The sequence below is a fragment of the Apodemus sylvaticus genome, chromosome 20 (assembly GCF_947179515.1).
Source record: "Apodemus sylvaticus chromosome 20, mApoSyl1.1, whole genome shotgun sequence".
Classification (NCBI taxonomy): Eukaryota; Metazoa; Chordata; class Mammalia; order Rodentia; family Muridae; genus Apodemus; species Apodemus sylvaticus.
Window position 1 is genome coordinate 19,055,522 of NC_067491.1, and position 19,553 is coordinate 19,075,074.

At 43.2% G+C, this 19,553-nt stretch overlaps 1 protein-coding gene across 3 annotated transcripts in view; it reads left to right on the plus strand.

The window, feature by feature from the left end:
- Tph2 (tryptophan hydroxylase 2) overlaps positions 1-19,553 on the plus strand; it is a 104,479-nt gene that overhangs the window by 25,756 nt on the left and 59,170 nt on the right. For all 3 annotated transcript variants that reach the window (XM_052165731.1, XM_052165734.1, XM_052165732.1), the window contains 2 exons: positions 9,656-9,852; positions 14,410-14,545. In XM_052165731.1, the coding sequence (XP_052021691.1) occupies positions 9,656-9,852; positions 14,410-14,545 (333 nt within the window). The remainder of the gene's footprint in view (positions 1-9,655; positions 9,853-14,409; positions 14,546-19,553) is intronic.

A 19,553-nucleotide genomic window follows, 5' to 3' on the forward strand; every position in this document is an offset into this window, starting at 1 on the left:
CCGTTTATGCCGGACCACTTGAACCTGTCGGAATCCTGGCATAACTTATCTGGAGAGTACGTCGCTGCAAGATTTACCAGTTTCCTTCAGCGGAAGATGTCCTCAGATCATTGTACTCATGTCCTTGAGAATATTTTGGCATGTTCATTCACCAGGTTACCTAGCCAAGTATCTCTTGTTGAGACTTTTTATAACTTTTGGGGTTTCCATATGTTGATTTCTTTCCTGGTGAAAATTATGCCTCCAGATGTCTGGGTGTCAGTGACTAGACAGGGTCTGGGGAGATGTATGGGGGAAGCCAGGAGAGAGAAACAGTTGCATGAAAGGTGAAGATGCAAACGGGTGACAGGAAGTGACCAGAGAGCTTACGAGGATCCCAAGACCCTCAGTTGCAGTTTCCACAGCTTAAAACACACAAGACAAGAATGGTGCGTAAGACAGATACTTATCTGCCCGACTTCCTGAAGCACAACTGTCATTTTTTCCAACACTTAAACTTACAGCTTGCTTTAAGCTGATTGCTGGATTTACTCATCCAGCAAATACTGTTTACTGAACAGCAGCAAATGGCAGTGCCCACTCCAGGTGTCAGAAATACAAACTGGGTGGGCCACCAATCCCACTTGGACAATCTTAAACATGAGCACAAGCATGCACACACACATGCACACAATCTTGAGCTCTTTTGTGCACACATGTGCGTGAGCATGCACGTGTGTGTGCGTGTGCGTGCGTGCGTGTGTGCGTGTGTGTGTGTGTGTGTGTGTGTGTGTGTGTGTGAGATACACTCCATGGAATCATCATGTTGTGTGTATGTTTATAAACATATTGTTGGAGTTGGAGTTGGAGGGAGAGAAATGGGTGGAAATAATGTGAATACAGTATTCTGCTATAAAATTATAAAAGAAACCCTAAAAATTAAATTAAAAAGGAACAAGTAAAATGACAATTTTTACATCGAAGAAGCATATATCTTAATAACAGATGGATTAGAATATTAACATATATACTATGATTATTTTAAAATTATTGATGATGTACCAATTGTGCACATTAGGTGGGGTCAGTGTGATTTTTTTCCAGACATGTACTGATAAAGTCCATTATCTAATTATCCAGGGCTCTCTACTTTCTGGAAGACAGGGAATATGGGTTCTTATTTCTCTGTGTTTGGCTTATCTCATTTGTTCTCTTCTCCAGTGTCCTATTACATTTATTTACTTTATTTTATGTGTTTAGATACCTTGGTTGCATGTATTTATAGTATACAGTGTCCACAGAGGTCAGAAGAAGGCGTTGGATATTTAACTACAACTATGGATTGTTGTAAGCCACAGTGTGTGTGTGTCAACTTGACCCAGGCTGGAGTTATCACAGAGAAAGGAGCTTCACTTGGGAGTGCCTCCATGAGATCCAGCTGTGGGGCATTTTCTCAATTAGTGATCAAGGGGGGAGGGCTCCTTGTGGGTGGTGCCATCCCTGGCCTGGTGCTCTTGGGTTCTATAAGAAAGCAAGCTGAGCAAGCCAGGGGAAGCAAGCCAGTAAGAAACATCTCTCCATGGCCTCTGCATCAGCTCCTGCTTCCTGACCTGCTTGAGTTCAGTCCTGACTTCCTTTGGTGATGAACAGCTGTGTGGAAGTGTAAGCTGAATAAACCCTTTCCTCCCCAACTTGTTTCTTCGTTATGATGTTTGTGCAGGAATGGAAACCCTGATTAAGACAGGCACTATGAATCGAACCTGGGTGCTATGCAAGAACATATAGTGCTCTTAACTGCTGAGCCATCTCTCCAGCCTCATGAATTCTCCAAGTATAATTTTACCAAATAAAAGAACCCCAGGCCTTTCTTGTAGCTTTAGAAATCAGTATGAGAAATAATATCTGTGATTTGGTTGAACCTTAATGGACATCATCCAATCTACACAGGGTTTTTATTTCTTCTGCCATCATTTTTTTCTTGGTTTCATACATATAAACTATTTTACTATTGAATATTCATCCTTTCCCAAGTCACCTGCAGGTGATTTGATTTCACGACTGTAAGGATTGATCTCTGGCTATCAGGAAGCATGCACAGGAGGTACTGAAATTTCTGATTACTGGTATCACCTTGGATTCCAGAAGTGGACTAAACACTAACAATTAAAAGTGAATGTTATGAATGGCAAACTAAACATTATGCTCCGTCAAATACAAGCTCTTATAATGAGGTAGTCTTATTGTTGTATGTTGTCATGTGCTTTCCTGGATAGGGAGGAAAGGGCTACGTTAGAGATGGCTCCCGAGAGACTATGCCGCAATCAGGCCGTGTTTACAGACAAGCCTAGCAAAAGCCTTTCAGAGCCAAGCAGAACACAGAGGGAGACCACTAGCCTTGTAGTTCCTGGAAACTTTCTCCAAAGGCCCCTCCGATCCCTTAGAGGCCCGCTAATTGCTAACGAGCTGCATTTTCCATTTCATCTCTTCCCATTTCCCTTCTGTAATCCCGGTAGGAGTGCCAATCAAGAGAGACATGCTCGATTTGGAAACAGAGAGGAAAGATGAGGAAGAGAAAAGAGGTGGAGACTGTCCCAGGAAGCCGAGCAGCTCTTGAATAAGTGAGGCACCTTATGCCCCAGGTTGTGTAATGGAGTGAAATAGATAGCTTCTTTTATGTTTGCTTGTTTTTACCCATCTGAACCAGTTCTCCATTTCCCTTCTGCCCTGTTGGTCCTTAAGAGAAAACTCAGCTCTTTACATAGAAGGTGATTTGTGCCATGTTCCATCCAGTCTTGCCTTCTCCATGTTAATACCATTGATTGGGGCCCGCTTTGTCTCCCACCATTGAATAACTAGATGGGTTCCCCACCCTGGAGCGTCTATAAGATAACACAGGCAGAGAAATGACATCTTGTACTGGCAATTCTAGCAGCAAGGACTCTGGGGTGTGGGTGTCCTGGAAGTACTACCGCCCACAAACAGATACTGTTTTAATATTAATTTAATATTAAATTGCAGTTCTACAATTTAAAGAAAAGGTGTAAGAAGAATAGATTGCTTTTCACAGTGCTGGAGAAGATCAGACACAGTCAAGTGAAATGGAGACCTTGTTACTTATTGATCTGGCTGTAAAAAAAGATTTCACACAGTTCAAATCTCAGTGGGGTGTGAACCCCTAGATGTCTGTGTCAAAACGTATTTGGTAATCAACTTTGGTCTAACAAGCTCAGAACTTGTACAGAGTGCTTGGTCTGCACCTCCTCATACCTGGTTTGTCTGTGTGTGTCTCAGCCTTTTTATTTTTATTTTTATTTTTATTTTTAATTGTAGAAACAGGTAGGACTTCCAGAAATATTCCCTAGTTTCCAGAAAGAGTGAGATTTCTTTCTTTTTTTCTTCCTATCTTCCCTTCACCCCACCCTCCATCTTTTCTACGATTAAGACTGAATCTGAAGGCTTTGTGCATGCTGGACAAGTGCTCGCCCCATTTTTTCCATGTGTATACATGAGTGTGTGTGTATGTGTGTGTTTTGTGTGTGTGTGCCCGTGTGTTTTTGTACAAGAAGTGTGTTTTGTGTGTGCTTGTGTGGGTGTGTGCTTGTGTGAATGTATGCATCTGTGTTGTGTGTGTGAGTGGTTTGTGTGTGCACATATGTGTGTTTGTGTGAGTGTGAGAATGTGTGAACAGGAATGCGTGTGTTTTTGTGTGCATGTGTGAATGCCTGTGCTTGTGTGGGTATGATTTGTGTGTGTGCTTGTGTGTGTGTGTGTATGTGTGGTATTTTTATGTGTGGGTGTGTGCACATATGCATGTATACATGTAGAGAGCAGAGGTTGGTGTCAGATGTCTTCATTACTTTCTACTTTAGTTTTTGAGACATATTCTCCCTCTGAACTTCTCATTTTCTAGGCCAATGAGCCTCAGGGACATGTCTGACTCTCTCTTCCTTTCCCTCAGTACTGGGGTTTTAAATACTCTCCACTGTGCCTGGCTTTTACCTGGGTGCTAGAGCTTTAGACTCAGGTCCTCATGTTTGCATGACAGACACTTCTCTGACTGCCCCATCTCCTCAGCCCACCGGTGGGATTAAACACACAACAAGAAAGACCCCTCTTACAGATTTCAGTATTTCCAAAGACAGTTTGTCATATGAGCAATCTGTTAGAGATTTGAATCTTTTCCCTCCTGTCAAGCTAAATCTCCATGCTGGTCACCAGCTCCTTTCTTGTCTTGTCCCCATTTTTAAGAAGCCATAGCTTGTCATTCTGGGCAAAGTGTAGAATCTACAGTGACTAAGAGCTATCAAAAGTCATGTCTGCTTTTCTGCAGAGAACTAGGAAGTCATGAATAATAATTTGGTAGTTGGTGAGAATTCCACAATCCCAGCTAATTCTGTAAAAATGGAGGAGACTCCCTAGATATCCAATTAGATATTTATGTATAATTAGCTTGCTGAGGACTATTGCATTGTTGGGATTTATAGCAACACAAAATACTTTTATTTTTCCTATGCATTGCTTTCAACTGTATCATGTTGAGTCCTGCTTTCCTGCAGGGAAGCAAGTTCCTTAGCAACGTCTAATATCCTGTCATTTTCAATTATTAGGAAAGTCTCACTTGGGTATTTAAGATTTGGTCCTGTTCATTTAAAAAAGATTAATCTCAAACTTGATTCAAAGATCACCCTCTCTCCCCCACAGTTATTTGGATTAAATATGTGTCTGATTTTATTGCTTTGGAGGTATCTTTGAGCCAGGGTCCTGGCTCTTTTCCTTTTGACTCAAGTTCCTCTGGTAAGGGTGTCTGTCAGGTGGGGGTTGTTTTGTTTTTCATGTGATTGTTAGAAGGGCCAGGGTGAGCCTTAGGCCGTACTCTGGTTCAGACAGCTTCTCCCTGATAAAGTGCTTTCTATTGGAGTGCTGGCATCTGTACCATGCTCCAAGTTGTTTTCTGAGGGCGATGTCTCTCTCCATCAAGGATGTCTCTCTCTCCACTTTCCATGCAGAAGCATGCTATGCCCCCTCACCGTTGTCTTAATTTATACTCTTGATCTTTCCTTTGAATCAGACATGCCATTGCTTGGGATCCTGTGATGCTTCTTCAACAAAAGGTGAAGGCACCCAGTAGAGTCTTCTGTCTGCAGACAGCTGAAGAACTGAACAGGGCAGGCTTTCTTAACTTCCTTCCATGAACAACAGACTGGAAATTTCCACATTTTGCTGGACATTAGGCTATACATTCATGCCAACCTTACATTTCAGAGGACATGTATCAAGAGAGTATGTTCTCCCTTTCTAGCACACTGTATCATATTCCCAGGTTTCCAAATGATGACCTGGGGACAGTTCTCCTCTGGTGACAGTGCCACAGGGTCCTGAGATTACTGCTCTGGCAAACTTCACCTGGGAAAGTTAGTAAAAGTCAACAGGAGTTTATAGTCCTTAGAAAAAGTTATAGGCAGTGACCTAACCTCCTGACAGAAGGAAGAGGAAAACCAAACCCTTCTCTTTCTGGTAAGTTCTGATCCCTCACAATCGTAAGCATCTCTGATTATATAAGGCTGGCAGGTGAGGTCTGTGGTCTGGTGGACAGGGTGGTAGGTATGGGCGAGTTGGTTGGTGGTGAGGACCTAGAAGGCATACTTGACTCCAAATTCTGGTGCTCTCCCTAGAACGTAGGCTGTTAAGTCACTTCTTTCCCAATCGAAAGCAGAGTTTAGGATGCTGAGACCAACGTCTATTGGGATCTGATGCCCTCTTCTGGTGTGCAAGACAGTGTACTCATATACATAAAATACATGTATAAACATGGACCCAGTGATAAATGTATAAGAATATGAGGATATATATGATATCCCACATATCCAAAAGTCAGAACACACCTCCAGCATGCTTCTCTAGTGGAATTATTAAACAAAGCAAACCCAAACTCACAACAGTCTGCTAACCCACAACAAATGTGAAGAAACACAACATGCTTGGATTTCTCCCATGGCTATTTTTACTTTTCCAAATGTCACATTTCAAGGGCTTAAAAGAAATGCAGGGCTGGAGAAATGGCTCAGAACACTGATTGCTATTCTGGAGGACACAATCCTTGACTTCCAGTACCCACATGATAGCTCACAAATACCGTAAATTCAGCTCTGGGGGATCTGATGCCCTCTTCTGGCCTCCTTGGTGCGTGAGGAGCGTAGGTATACATTCAGGCAAAACACACATATGCTATTAAAATGATATAATTAAAAAACATTGAAAAACCATATTGATGACTTCATATTCCTGGTGCCCCAACTGCATCTTTACTCTTTTGGGGAGCCCTGTTCTACCTCTGGCCTCTGTGAAAATGCCTTTTGTGATTTACAAGGACACACATGCTAATCTTGCAGGCATGAATATAGATAATATTTTTATATACGTTTATATATATTTACCTAAACACCTTACTTTAGCTTGGTATATGGCATGAGTTAATGTCTGAAGTATGGTTTTACTTTCATGGGTATAAACAAATGGAGGAAGATGTCTGACCATTTTATGTCAGACAATGAGCGTTGGTCCAAGATTTTAGACAATCTCTTGACGTCACCTGTTCCTTATATATGAAATGTGTGGACAAGGACAATATCTACTTATGGAGTTGTGAGACTCGAATGGGTTTATTCATATACAAGTGCTCAACCTTGAAAGAGTGTCTGGCAGGCAGTCTGAAGTACATAGTAAGTACTTCTTGGGACTAGACAGAAAATGGAAGCTTCTTATGTTTGCTGTATTTTGAATATTTCCCAATAGATATGAAATGGATTAAACTGGCCTTTTCTTTTTGATGAAGTTTTAGATTGTTTAAAGAATTATCCAGAGTAGGGGTTCAGGTGGTGTGAGAAATCACTCCTCAAGACTAGGGGTGTCTCACCTGGGTTCAGGGTACTAGCAGTATGTTAAGTCGTCATCATTTCAGAGAGCGAGGGAATGATCTCCCCAGCGGGGCAGGCATGCAGAAACGGATGAGAATATCCCAGTCATCCATATTCCCAAGATTGCGCTGTGGGAAATTCATCAAGTAACAGACCTGTGCCACTCTCTCTTCCTGGCCTAATTCGTACTTATTCTTCTTTTGTACCCCGTTGGCTACATTCAGCGTGCCTTTGAAGTGCTGCTGCACACCTGCTGATTGATACTGAGGGAAAAGTTTGGCCTAACGATTCTTTTCAAATGGCTTTTCAATATTTCATTTATTGTTTCGGCTTCGTTGCCTTTCCGCCTTCTGATCATGCACAGATCTTATTAGGTTTATTGGCCTGCCTGAACTCATCGATTTAGCTGAATTTCTGGATCCAGAGGCAGCCCACTTAGACATTTTTTTCTTGCATCTTTTCTATTTTTATTTTTGCATGTCAGGCTTTTTGTTCTAAATTCACCATGGGTATTGAGGACTTAGCAGTCTTGATCGCCCCAGCAAATATTTGCCAGGTTGTAAATTTTCATTCATTGTCAACAGCCAAATTTAATCAAGGCCAATCTTCTTCTAATTTGGTCTGTAGAAGTCCTACTCTCAGTAAAGAAAGCAAATGTTAATTTCTAGTTCTTCCTTTAGTACATGCTATTCCCCCATTCAACATATATTTCCGATTAAAAAATAAATAATTTGGGGGCAGTAGGAACTACATGTGGATGTCAATGTTAACCAGTGTATTTTGACAGGAACCTGGACATATGTAGAGGGCTGGGGTTGGGAGGCCGTGGGCAGATCTGTTTGGAAGCCTGTTCTTAGTGTTCGTTATGACCTCAGGGATTTTCCAGAATGATCTCAGCTCCTTGGTGGTGTCCTGCTGTGACAGTGACCTGAGTGGCAGAGGCTATCTTGTCTGAGGGTGGGTGCCTGTGATAAACACCTACCAGTAGTCGATTGCAGTTGAACTGCTAGGCTCTCTCTCTCTCTCTCTCTCTCTCTCTCTCTCTCTCTCTCTTTCTCTGCTTACCAACAGAAGGAACAGAATTTCTGTTTAGGGGTCAAGGTAGGCATTGTGGGCATGCTGGGATAGCTGTTAAGTACGTCACAATAGGATTTCTCAAACCTAATTCAGAATATGTATGTTGTTTGTTTTTACAGGGTCTTATGTAACTCACACAATTCTGAAAGTTCCTATGTACCCAGGACATCCTTGTCTTCTTCCTCTTCCTCCTCCCCCTCCTCTTCCCCTCCTCCTCCCTCTCCCTTTCTCCTCCCCTTCACCTCCTCCTCCTCCCCTTCCCCTCCTCCTCCTCCTCCTCCACTCACTGAGACTATAGAGATGCTAAATTCAGATCCCAGCCCCTTACTCAAGCTCGCAGGAGCACACAACAACAGCTCCTTTCTCTTGCCGGCCTCAGGTGACACTGGGAGCCATGTTCTTTGCTCTTGGCTGCTGTCTACCGTTAAGCGGTCACTTCTTGTTACTATTAGGGAACTCCAGGTCCTGTGTCAGCCCAGGATGTGCCTCTTCCAGGAAGTGTTCCATGACTGCTCTGATCCAAGATGTCACTAATCAAACGATGTTACTAGTACGTTGCCACTTACGGGTTCATAAAGAGGCGCGTCCAGACGCACTTTATCCATAGGGTCTATGGCTGCACTTGAGCTACTGTAGCAGAATTGAGACAGCGATCCCATGACCCGGAAGCATATGATACTTACTATCTGGTATTTTGAGGCGAACTGAACTTTGTTAACACTCATCTCCAAGTAAGAGGGCGTCACATGTCTGCCTCTGAGTGGGGCCTGCGATAAGTGTTTCTGATTTCTGTAGTTTGCGAAAAACTCTTTTAAATTCAGCACAGACTGTTTAGTATTTGCCAGACATTTTGGGCACTGAACAAATAATCACAAAATTACACTTGGAAATTGGGGTGAGTCTGGGCAAGGAACAAAGAAAACTTAGGAAGCAGTTTTATTTTCGACAGAGGACGCTCACTTATTGATGCTGCCTTACAGTTGCAGAAAAGTCTCTCCTAAGACTTTTGTGCTTAGAGCACCTCATTCCAACAGAGCACCCTTACTTGGTACCCACCTCAGCTTAAGAACATACATCTCAGAAGCAGGGAGATGGCTCAGTGGGGAGGAGCACTCGCCGGGCAAATATGAGGACCTGGGTGGGATCTCTAACACCTCTGTGAAAAGCTGGATGTGACAACATGCTTGTCACTTCAGTTGTTGTCGTGTTGGGGGAGAGGGGAGGGTTGCTGGGATTGGTTGATTGGATTAGTGGCAATCTGCCAGCCTCACAGAAAAATGGAGCTCCAGATACAGTGGGAGATCCCGCCTCAAGGGAATACGTGGAGCATGATAGAGTTGGATGCTGAAGGCCCTCTTCTGGACTCTGCATGTATGTGGAGACACCACTTCATACGTGTATACACAACCACATACCCCAATCCCAAGAACAGACACACATGTCTTGCCATGTTTCTAAGAGGGTATATGAAGATGTCACTTCATTAAAAACTCTTTCAAGGATGCAAATATACACATGGTATTGCAGAGTGGCACTTATTTCAGTACTTAATGTAATCCCTTTCAGACGTTTACTTGTTCCTTTGTGTGTGTGTGTGTGTGTATGTGTAAAACTTCTCTTTCATTAATGTTGAACTGTTTAACCTAGTGACCTAGATTCACTGTCTTCTCCTCCTGTCTGCCTAGTGGCCAGCCCATCCCCAGGGTGGAGTACACGGAAGAAGAAACTAAAACTTGGGGTGTTGTGTTCCGGGAGCTCTCTAAACTCTACCCGACTCATGCTTGCCGAGAGTACCTGAAAAACTTCCCCCTGCTGACCAAGTACTGTGGCTATAGGGAAGACAACGTGCCGCAACTGGAAGATGTCTCCATGTTTCTGAAAGGTGAGGCTGAGCAGGCTGCCTTTCCGGGCTCCCCATCCCCATCCAATAGCCCCCCTTTGAAAGGGAAAAGTAGAGACTTAAGACAAGGAGCACTGACCCAATGATCAACCCGAACTCCCAGGCAGCGGCCCAATGGGTACTTGGCTGGAGAAATGGATTTGGTTATTTATCTGGGCCTGCTAAGGCCTTTCTTTGGGGCTTGCTGTTATAGAGTAAGCCCCAAAGGACACCCGTGAAGAACATTAGCTTGGAGCACCTCAACACAAACTATTCTCAACACAAACTATTCTCAACACAAACTATTACTTATAGTTTACCCTGGAGATCAGATGTCTGTGATCAAGGTGTTGAGGGGGCCGTATCCCTTTTGTGGGGTAGGGACTTCAGTTCCTTTGCCCTTTTTAGCTGTTGTGGTTCACAGGCACTGCTTGGCCCATGTCTTCATCTTTGCCATGCCAGCCTCTTAATTTCCATCACCACCACGCATTGTCTAGCTCTCCTTCCTGCTTCCTTCTTATAAAGACCTTTATGGTCTTAACCCCCGGCGGGATGACCCAGGGTAGCATCCTCATCTCAGGAGCCATTGTCAGATCACATCTCTAAGCTTTGCACAAGTTAGACAACATTTGCAGACTCAGGGTGGTTAGGCTGTGGGCATCTTCAGAGGGCTACCATATGGATGTAGCTTGCCGACTTGCCGACTCTGCCTGGACTCTCCCAGGCTGCTGTGTTGAGCTTTGTGACACCCTACCTGCCCAGCCCCCCTTTTTATTCTTCATCGTCTACCCACACTAAGATTTCCACCATTTTGCCACCTTGATTCCTAAGCTTTTTCCTTTCACTCTCCTGTTCACGGCTTCCACACAAGCATCCCTTTCTGAAACATTACCTAAAATGTTACCCTTTCTCTCCTAGGTTGGCTTAGAAACTCTCAGTGGCTGTTAAGGGTAGGGCTGGGTTAGTAAATATTTTGAGTTTTGTGGTCTAAGATTTTTAAGGGAATCACATGGGCATTTACATAGTCATTTTATTGTGTATATGAAAGAGTACAAAAACTATTCTCCTGCTATTAACAAGATCTCAGTTTAGACTCCCCTCTTTGCTCTGGTGAATGTGTTATCCACCAAAGGAACTCATATAATGAGACACATAGAGAATAGTGTAGCAAACAGAATTTATTACATAGTAAAGCAAAGAAGTATACCCCCAAGGGGATGAGAATGAATAATGACCAAAGGGGCCACGTTTCCATCTATGTTTTAGGTAGGTTTTATATTATTTCCAAGTTCTTTAGAACAAACAGTTTTTCCCTGTGGGGCTTTGTCCTGTCATGTGATTGACAGGCCAGTTTGGATAGACTCGCACAGGAGGGGACAATGGTATGTGTCCCTGTTCTCTATCAGAATGCCTCCTGCTAGACAGAGGTGTGACAAGGTTGAGGCCTCCTGGAGCCAGGCTAGACAATTATCTATTAATGGCCTTCTGGTGTGTTTGGGATCTGATATGTCTTCCCAATATCAGAGAGAGGATTCGAATCCCATTCTTTTGATAAGAAATTAGATTCCCGTTGCTCCAGCTCTTAGTTTACAGGCTGCTGACTGAGAGGGAGGTGTCTGATCCTCAGGTCTTCCGAGCTTACTAATATCTCCCTGCCTGCTAAACACTAGGACACACAGTCACCAGGAGCTGAATTTGGACAAGTGTGAACTGCTCAGCCTGTGATTCCTGGTTAGGATGGTATCGTGACTCCACCCTCTGCTTTCGTTCTGTTTCACATGTGGATCAGAATGTAGGATAGCCTGACGGCTGGGCTACTGAGAGCCAAGGCTAGCCCTGACCTACTGAGAGTCGTGGCTAGCCTTGACCTAACGTGGAGGACGAGCTTGAGTGTGAATTGTCCACTACCTTGCACTTATTACGGAGGAGTAGAGAGAGAGAGAGCCCCGATCAGCCTCCCTTCCTAGGCCCCTACTTCCATAGTGTGCTCTGCCGTGGTTTAGCTAGACTCTGCTCCCACAGATACCCTGCTGCTCACACTTCTGCTTCCCGCAGAGACGCACGAATCTGGATGTTTATAATGGGATCCGCTCCTCACACCTAGGATTCACATTTTGCTCTCTTGTTTCTCAGCCTTAGTCATAAGTACATTATCTCACAGTTTTCCCCTTTCTTTTTGCCATATCTGTCTCCCAGGTTGCTATTTTCATGTGAGTCAGTGTAGAATTCAGTTTGAATCACTCACTGGCACGCAGCAGAAACAAGGCAAGTTCAAGTGCATGGGGTTTGGTTTCTTTTAATTGACTCATTTTTTTTTTTAAACCTACCTCATGTATATAACACAGAAACTTCTAAGCTAATAATATATACAAAGTTAAAGTTCTCAATGTTGAAATTTTATATCTTTCTATTTACATGAAATAAAGCACAAAACTATTAAAATAAAAAACCTTCCTCAGTATGCCAACTCATGCCCCCATATAGAATATGCTGCTGCAATTGACGTAATATGAGAAAAGAAAAAAATACACTTATGCTTTTAATACTAAGGGGAACAATCTAAGGTGGAAATTCTTGGCATAAACATAATGCTGCTAGATTTACGACTGCAGGGAGGCCAAGAGCAGCATGATTTCCATGTTGGTACCAGAGATTCCCGGGATGGATTTGTTCTATAAACTTAGTGGCGGTTTCCAACCATCTTGAGATACTCTCCTAATAAAAAGAAAAATTCAGAACAGGGGGTCTGTTCAATGCTCGCATCAGGGGTAAGCCCTGCCCCAGACACTGTGCGAAGAGAGATCAGCCAAATCCAGAAAGACTAAGAACATATGACCCCACCGTGCATGGAACCTAAGACCATGGACTATACAGAACCAGACAACGGATCAGTGGTGGGGGAGTGGCGGGTGTGGCAGTCATTTGTTAAAGGGTACAAAGATGCACCATGACATCTAGCTTATAGCCGGGTGACGATGGCTGGGCATACTGTGCTGTATAACGTTAATTTGCTAAGAGTGGCTTTTTATGCTGTTCTTACCACACACATGGATCTATGTAGAGGACATAACTAGGTTAACTTTAGCAATTGTTTGACTTTGTGTTATGTCTATAAATATGTTTTACCACTAGGTGGAGCTCAGGGAATCCTTCAGGACAGGGAGAGGATGAATTGTAGGGACCAGAGGGGTCAAGGACACCACAAGAAAGCAGGCTACAGAGCAACTAACCAGGGACTGACCTGACAGTCAGGGAGCCTGTATGGTCTGCATCAGGTCCTCTGCATATCTGTTATAGTTGAATAGGCTGGAGTTCTTGTGGGACTCCTAACAATGTGAGTGTGTGTGGGGTCTCTGATTCTCTTGCCTGCTTTAGGGACCTTCGTCCTCTTACTGGGCTGTCTTGTCCAGCCTTGATATGAGGCGAGGTGCCTGGTCTTATTGTAACTGGACATGCCATGTTTGGCTGATATCCCTGGGAGGCTTGCCATTTTCTGAAGGGAAATGGAGAAGGAGTGGGGAAGGGAGGTAAGGGGAGGGGCAGGAAGGAGAGGAGGGAGGGAAAACTGCAGTCAGGATGTGATATATGAGAGAAGCATAAATAAAAAAAGAAAAAGAAGAAAAAGCATGTCTTATATTTAAACACACATATTTTTACTAAAAACAACCATACTTAGGACAGTCAATATAAAATAACCATTTTAAAATACAATATTTCAACAAAACACCTTACTTTTATAAAATTGAGACTATCGATGAGCTGTAGACTCATTTAGCTGATGGTAACTTTTGATTTTATCGTATTCTTACTTTCTTTCTAGCATAAAGCGATCTTATATGCGGTGCTTTAGTCTGTCTTTTACAACATGGTGATCCACGCAATAGCACAAAGAGTATGATATTGAGTGATGTTAGGAGGGACTTACACACACACACACACACACACACACACACACACACACACACCACAAAGGAAAGGATTCTAAGACCCTAGTGGAGGGATTGCCTAAGTTGTGCACTACTCAACATTAGCAAGCAGGGTGGATCCTCAGGGAAATTGGGAGCACGTAGTAACCTTCACTCTGGGTTATAATCTTCTCCTACGTATTTGAGATTTCTTATTCTAATTTGGCTCCTGAGTTTAAGTGCCTAAAAATATTTTTACCCTTCCTTTTTAATGAACATCTCGTTCCCCTGGAAACCATCTTTCGTGAGCATATTTTAGTAACCAGAGTTCAGAAACGTGATGTCTGTTAACAGATGTCACTCATTTGTCGGGAGTTTTAGAACCTGGATGACTCTGTTTCCGGAACATCCTCACAAATAATTGAGACCCTAAAAATCCATCATGTGTGAATGTATTATTTAATAACTGTCATCACCAAAGACTTTTCCCAGAGGGTAAAAGCATGCACAGCAGAGTGTCAGAAATGGTAAACGAGCCTCTAGCTTTTAAAAGGTGATTAAGAAAAAAAAATTGAAAATCCTTATGCTAACAACCCGTGTGTGGGCCTCAGGTTCTGAGGTCTGAACTTGTTGGTTCTTGCCCTTGTCTCTTTAGAACGATCTGGCTTCACAGTGAGACCAGTGGCTGGCTACCTGAGCCCAAGAGACTTCCTGGCTGGCCTGGCCTATAGAGTATTCCACTGCACTCAGTACGTGCGGCACGGCTCCGACCCGCTGTACACCCCAGAACCGTGAGTACTGGAGTCAAGGCTTAGCTTCAGCAAGGTCCCTGCACTGTAAGATGGTTAAGGCGTGCGTGACTTGAGTTCATCTTTTTAGCCGTGAGAACCACAGTGCTTGTGTGGGAGCAGGCTGGATGGTCAGCATCTTCAGCTGGGACCTCTGGCTTCTGATAGCGTAGCTTGGGCCTTCTTTCTCACTCCACTACAACACTAACCGTTCTGCTTGTGCCTGTCTCCACTGATGATAAGAAAAGGAAAGGAAACATCACCACACAGTCGGGACACATGTGCCTCTCATCGGGAGGCTCCCCTTGTGTTCAGGGGGTTGAGGTTCACTTGCAGACATCACAGTATCATCTCCTCTTTCATCTCTCTCTCTCCCTCTTTATTCTTGATCTCAGAATTCTATTATGCACCGTCTGTAGTCTTAGCTCCTTGAATGTTCTTCTGTCATTCATAACTTCCAGATAGCAATAATGTGTATTATTCTTTTTCACCCATCAGCCTTCCTCAAGATTCATCTTGTGGCCCAATATAGCTCCTCACCAACGGGAGAGCTAAGAGCACTCAGAGAAACAATGAGGTTGTTTCCTATAATGATGTCATGGGTGGGCATTGGGGGTGGGGGCGGAGACTCTGAATCCCTACATGTTAAGCAGCTCTACCACATATGGGATTCTACAGTCTACAAGTGCCAGATGTCCTGTATTCTGCTTGCCATTTTTAAAAGTGCAATAATTATTGGGAAACACCTATGTGCTTGAGACAAAACCCCATTGCCCCTGGCTGGCCAGATGGGGAGCAATGGTTAGTGTGTAAACAGACAGGTAGGAGGTGCCAGTATCCCCAGTGAGTGCTGGTAAGTACTGTGAAGGAGATGCGAAGGCAGATGGGGCAGGAGGATGATATGGAGAATGAGTTGCTGGACGTTTTGCTGTAGGTTCCCAGGATGCCCCATTGGAAGCTGCCATTAGAGCAGAGATAGGAATGTAAACATTTCAGGGTAGAGAATTCTAAGCCAGAGAAGGAAAGATCCTGAGGCTGGGAGCTGCCCTGGTTGTTTGGGCCCTGGGCCCCATTCAGAGGAGCGCCTCGCCCCAGTCTTAGGCTAATTTCTTGCCCACTGCTCTTCCAGGCTCTCTGGTTATCACTCTGCTTATGATGCTGTTTTCCTTGAATAAGCACATGATTAATGGGCTGCCGAGGTCTTCTCTGGGGAGCAGAGAGCCCTCGAGGTCCAAGCAGTTAAGTGGCTGATGGCCTGGAAGGTGGGCAGGGGTTAGAGCTAAGCTCCCAGAGTCCCCATCCTCCTCCTAGGCTGCCTCCCATCCCCCTCCTAGGCTGGCACGATCCGCTGGCCAGGTGAGTCCCTGTAGGGTCACTACATTGTTGTTTCTTTTTTTAAAGCTCTGTTCAGCTTCTCTGAAAGCGTTTCAGGATAAACAAAGGTTACTTATAGGACTCCAGACATTTGGAAAAGAAATGCTTCTTATAGTGGAGTGCTCAAAGGAGCATTGTCAGAGTTAGAAAGGCAATCTCTAAATCTAGCCCAGAGGGTTTACAAATGGCCCTGTTTACAAATAGCAGGCACTTTGTTAGCTCTCTTTGAATAACTGGCCCTCCTGAGACTGGTGATAGCGTGCCAATAGGTATGCACAAAAAGAAGGCCAAGAAATGAGATTTTAGCCACAGAAGTCTATAAAATTTGGGGATAATGTGTTACATTTTTACCAAGGTACTTTCAGTCAATTCATTCAGCAATATTTATGTGCAGTATTAGCGGGGAGGTACAGCGAACTTAAAGATGAATAAAATGTAGTTTTTTTTTTTTAATGCAGTTGACATTCTGGCAGAGGAGATAGAATCACAAATAGTCAGAGAAGAATTTGTTTAGGGTTATTGCTTGGGTATGTGCAAAACATTAGAGGATCCCAGAGGACAGAATCATTCAAAGAGGATAGAACCAGAATAGAAGTCAGGAATGGTGAGCAGAGAATTCTCTCCTCCCTCCCTCCCTCCCTCCCTCCCTCCCTCCCTCCCTCCCTCCCTCCCTCCCTCCCTCTCTCTCTCTCTCTCTCTCTCTCTCTCTCTCTCTCTCTCTCTCTCTCTCTCTCTCTCTCTCTCTCTCTCTCGGACAAGGTCTTTTGAAAAGAGAAAAGAAGACTTTCCAAGTCAAGGGAACAGCAAACCCAAAGTTGTGGAGCACGCAGAAGGTTTCAGGAGGCAGGTTTCACAGACAAGAGTGACTAGAGCACAGCTTATGCAGAGGTGAAATCGTCAGAACACATTGTGGTCATTTGTCAATGTAGGACAAACAGGCTTTGGTTTTCCGGAGGCACTAGGGAACTATCCAGGGTCCTGAAGCATGCTCGGGTATTTGTGTTTGAGAAAGAGGACCAGGTGCAGCAGAATTGTGGAGAACAATAAAGAAGAAAAGTTAGCTAGGCTGCTCATATGCTCCATGTTATGTTTTGAGATAGAAAGAAGCCTGGAAATAGTACAAGAGAGTGTCTATTTGATCTTCTCTTAGCCAGGTAGGAAAGGGTTTAACAGTATTTTGTGACTGGAGTTAAAGATAGGGAGAGGGAGGACCTTCCCTCCCACACCCGCCAAGATAATGGTAAAGTCTTTATTGAGAAAGTAAATGACCTGTTGTTTTTAGTAATTATCAAGAATATCAAAAAAAGAGAACAATTTTTGGGGAAAGAGAAAATTATGAGGAGGATTTAGGTTGGAATATGCTATCTTTGAGGTTAACACATTGACCACAATGTGTTGGTATTTCCTGATGTAGAAGAGATTAGTTCTGGAGTTCAGGAGTGAAGTTGAAGATTGTATTATAAAGAATCGAGAACCTGAGTGTTTTATGATTTGAGGATTTCATTTGATGTATTTGGATCGTATCCTCCCCACTCGTCCCCATATTTCCCCCCAAATCCATTCCCACCCCTCTACCTCCCTAAATTTGTTTCTTCTCTGTCTTTATAACCTATTAAGTCCAATTGGTGCTGCCCAGATATTCCTAGGTCTGGTGGCTATCCACTAGAGCATGATTGATAAACCAGAGGCTTATCAATAAATAACCCTTAAATACAACAGTGTCTCTTCCGACCCATAACTGAAGATGATTCATGAACTCCTCCCTCCATGTGAGGATGTTTCTTGGCTTGACTTTGTGCACATAATAACCACAGTTTCTGTGAGCTCATGTGTACAGCTCTTTCGTTGTGTCCAGAAGATGCTGTTTCATGTCTATCTTACCCGACTTTTGGAGAACTTTCCTTTTACATTTCAGGAGTACTACAGAACTCCTGAGGACACACAGGAGGAGACACAGTATAGAAATTGGAGATTTACAAATCCGGGGTGGTTTTTATCAGCTTGTTTTCTGATTGTGTAGTCTATGTATATATGCATGTTTGTGAGTACGTGTAGGTGTATATGTGCAAAGGGTGACCTTGAGTGTTATTCTGCCTCAGGTGTCATCTATCTTAGGGTCCTAATGATTGTGTGGCAAGGCTCTAGAGATTACACTATCTCCTCAACCTTAATTTTAATTATATTTATTTGTTTACAAATTATTATTTCCTAAAAAACTGATATACATATAGGGCTTGGAATTTTAACGGTGTGCTCAAACAGTGAATTCCTTTTCTCCCTCTTGAACTTCATTCATTCCTCTCCAGAGGCCACTCCTGATATATATTCTATTATATAGAATATATATCTATATATTCTATTATATCCCTCCACTAATATGCTATGCAGAATAATTTTTCGTTAGAGCTTCTCTTAATCCTTACAGGTCAGAAAATCCAGTCTCTTCTTAGCCACATAGTTGGAACCCATAAAACACTGTGCTGGAAGTGCCCTTTCCTGCCCAGCCACTTTCGCAGGCATTGTCTTTATAATGAAATCCCATTTTCTCAATTGAAAACCATCAGGAGGGCAGATTCTCCAATCTGTGAGGTTCAACTCAGTCACTGCATTTGGTGCCTGTTCTCTGCCTCTAAATTACAGCCCCAGTTGTTGAACTGTGGTGCTGGAGGTCACGTTAATGAGACAAAGGTGAGCTGTGAAGACCCAGGTAGAAATGGGAATGAAAGCAACAAAGAGGCATTATCTGAAAAAAAGGACTATTTTCTCTTGCAGTCTAGGTAAAGTACATTTTTGTATCACAACTTTCAACACACACACAAACACACACAACCAAATACACCATACACATATAAAACATGTGTTTGGCTTGTCTATATGCTTTTCTCTTTATATATATTTAAGTATATATATATTTACTTTGTTAATTTTACAATGTTATTTTATTTCATGGATATGGGTCTTTTGCCTCTACCTCCCATGTGCCTGGTGCCCACAGAGGGCAGAAGAGGGCATCAGATCCCTTGGAGCTGGACTTTATGCCTCTGAGCATCCACGTGGGTACAGAGATCCTATTGCTGTCCTCTGCAAGAGCAGTGAGTGCACGTAACTGCCGAGCCACTCTCTCCCTCCTCTCCTCTCTTCTTAGCTTCTATTTTTATCTTATTTTATTGAAAAGGATGTTTTCATGCAATATATTCTGATCACACTTTTTCTCTCTCTCAGCTCCTCCCACAAACTTCCTACTCATCCAATTCCATGCTCTTCTTTTTCCTTAAAAAATGACAATCAAACATTAAAAAAACCAATACACACACACACACACACACACATACACACACACATGAAACAGGGATACAACTCTATAAACACACAAAATCAGAAACCAAAATATTCAAGCAATGGACCAATAAGACAAAAAATGCCCATGCAAAACTATATGAGACAAAAATTTACAAAAATAACATTGAGTTCATTTTACATTGGCCATCTACTCATGTCTACTCTTGGGCATGGATCTCACCCCAAGTGTGATTAATACAGCCAGTGAGACTCCACTGGAGAAGGCTAAACGTCCTTTGCTAGTGGGTAGCAGTTGTAAATAACTTCTTGGTTAGGGAGCAGGCAGGCTATGTCAGTT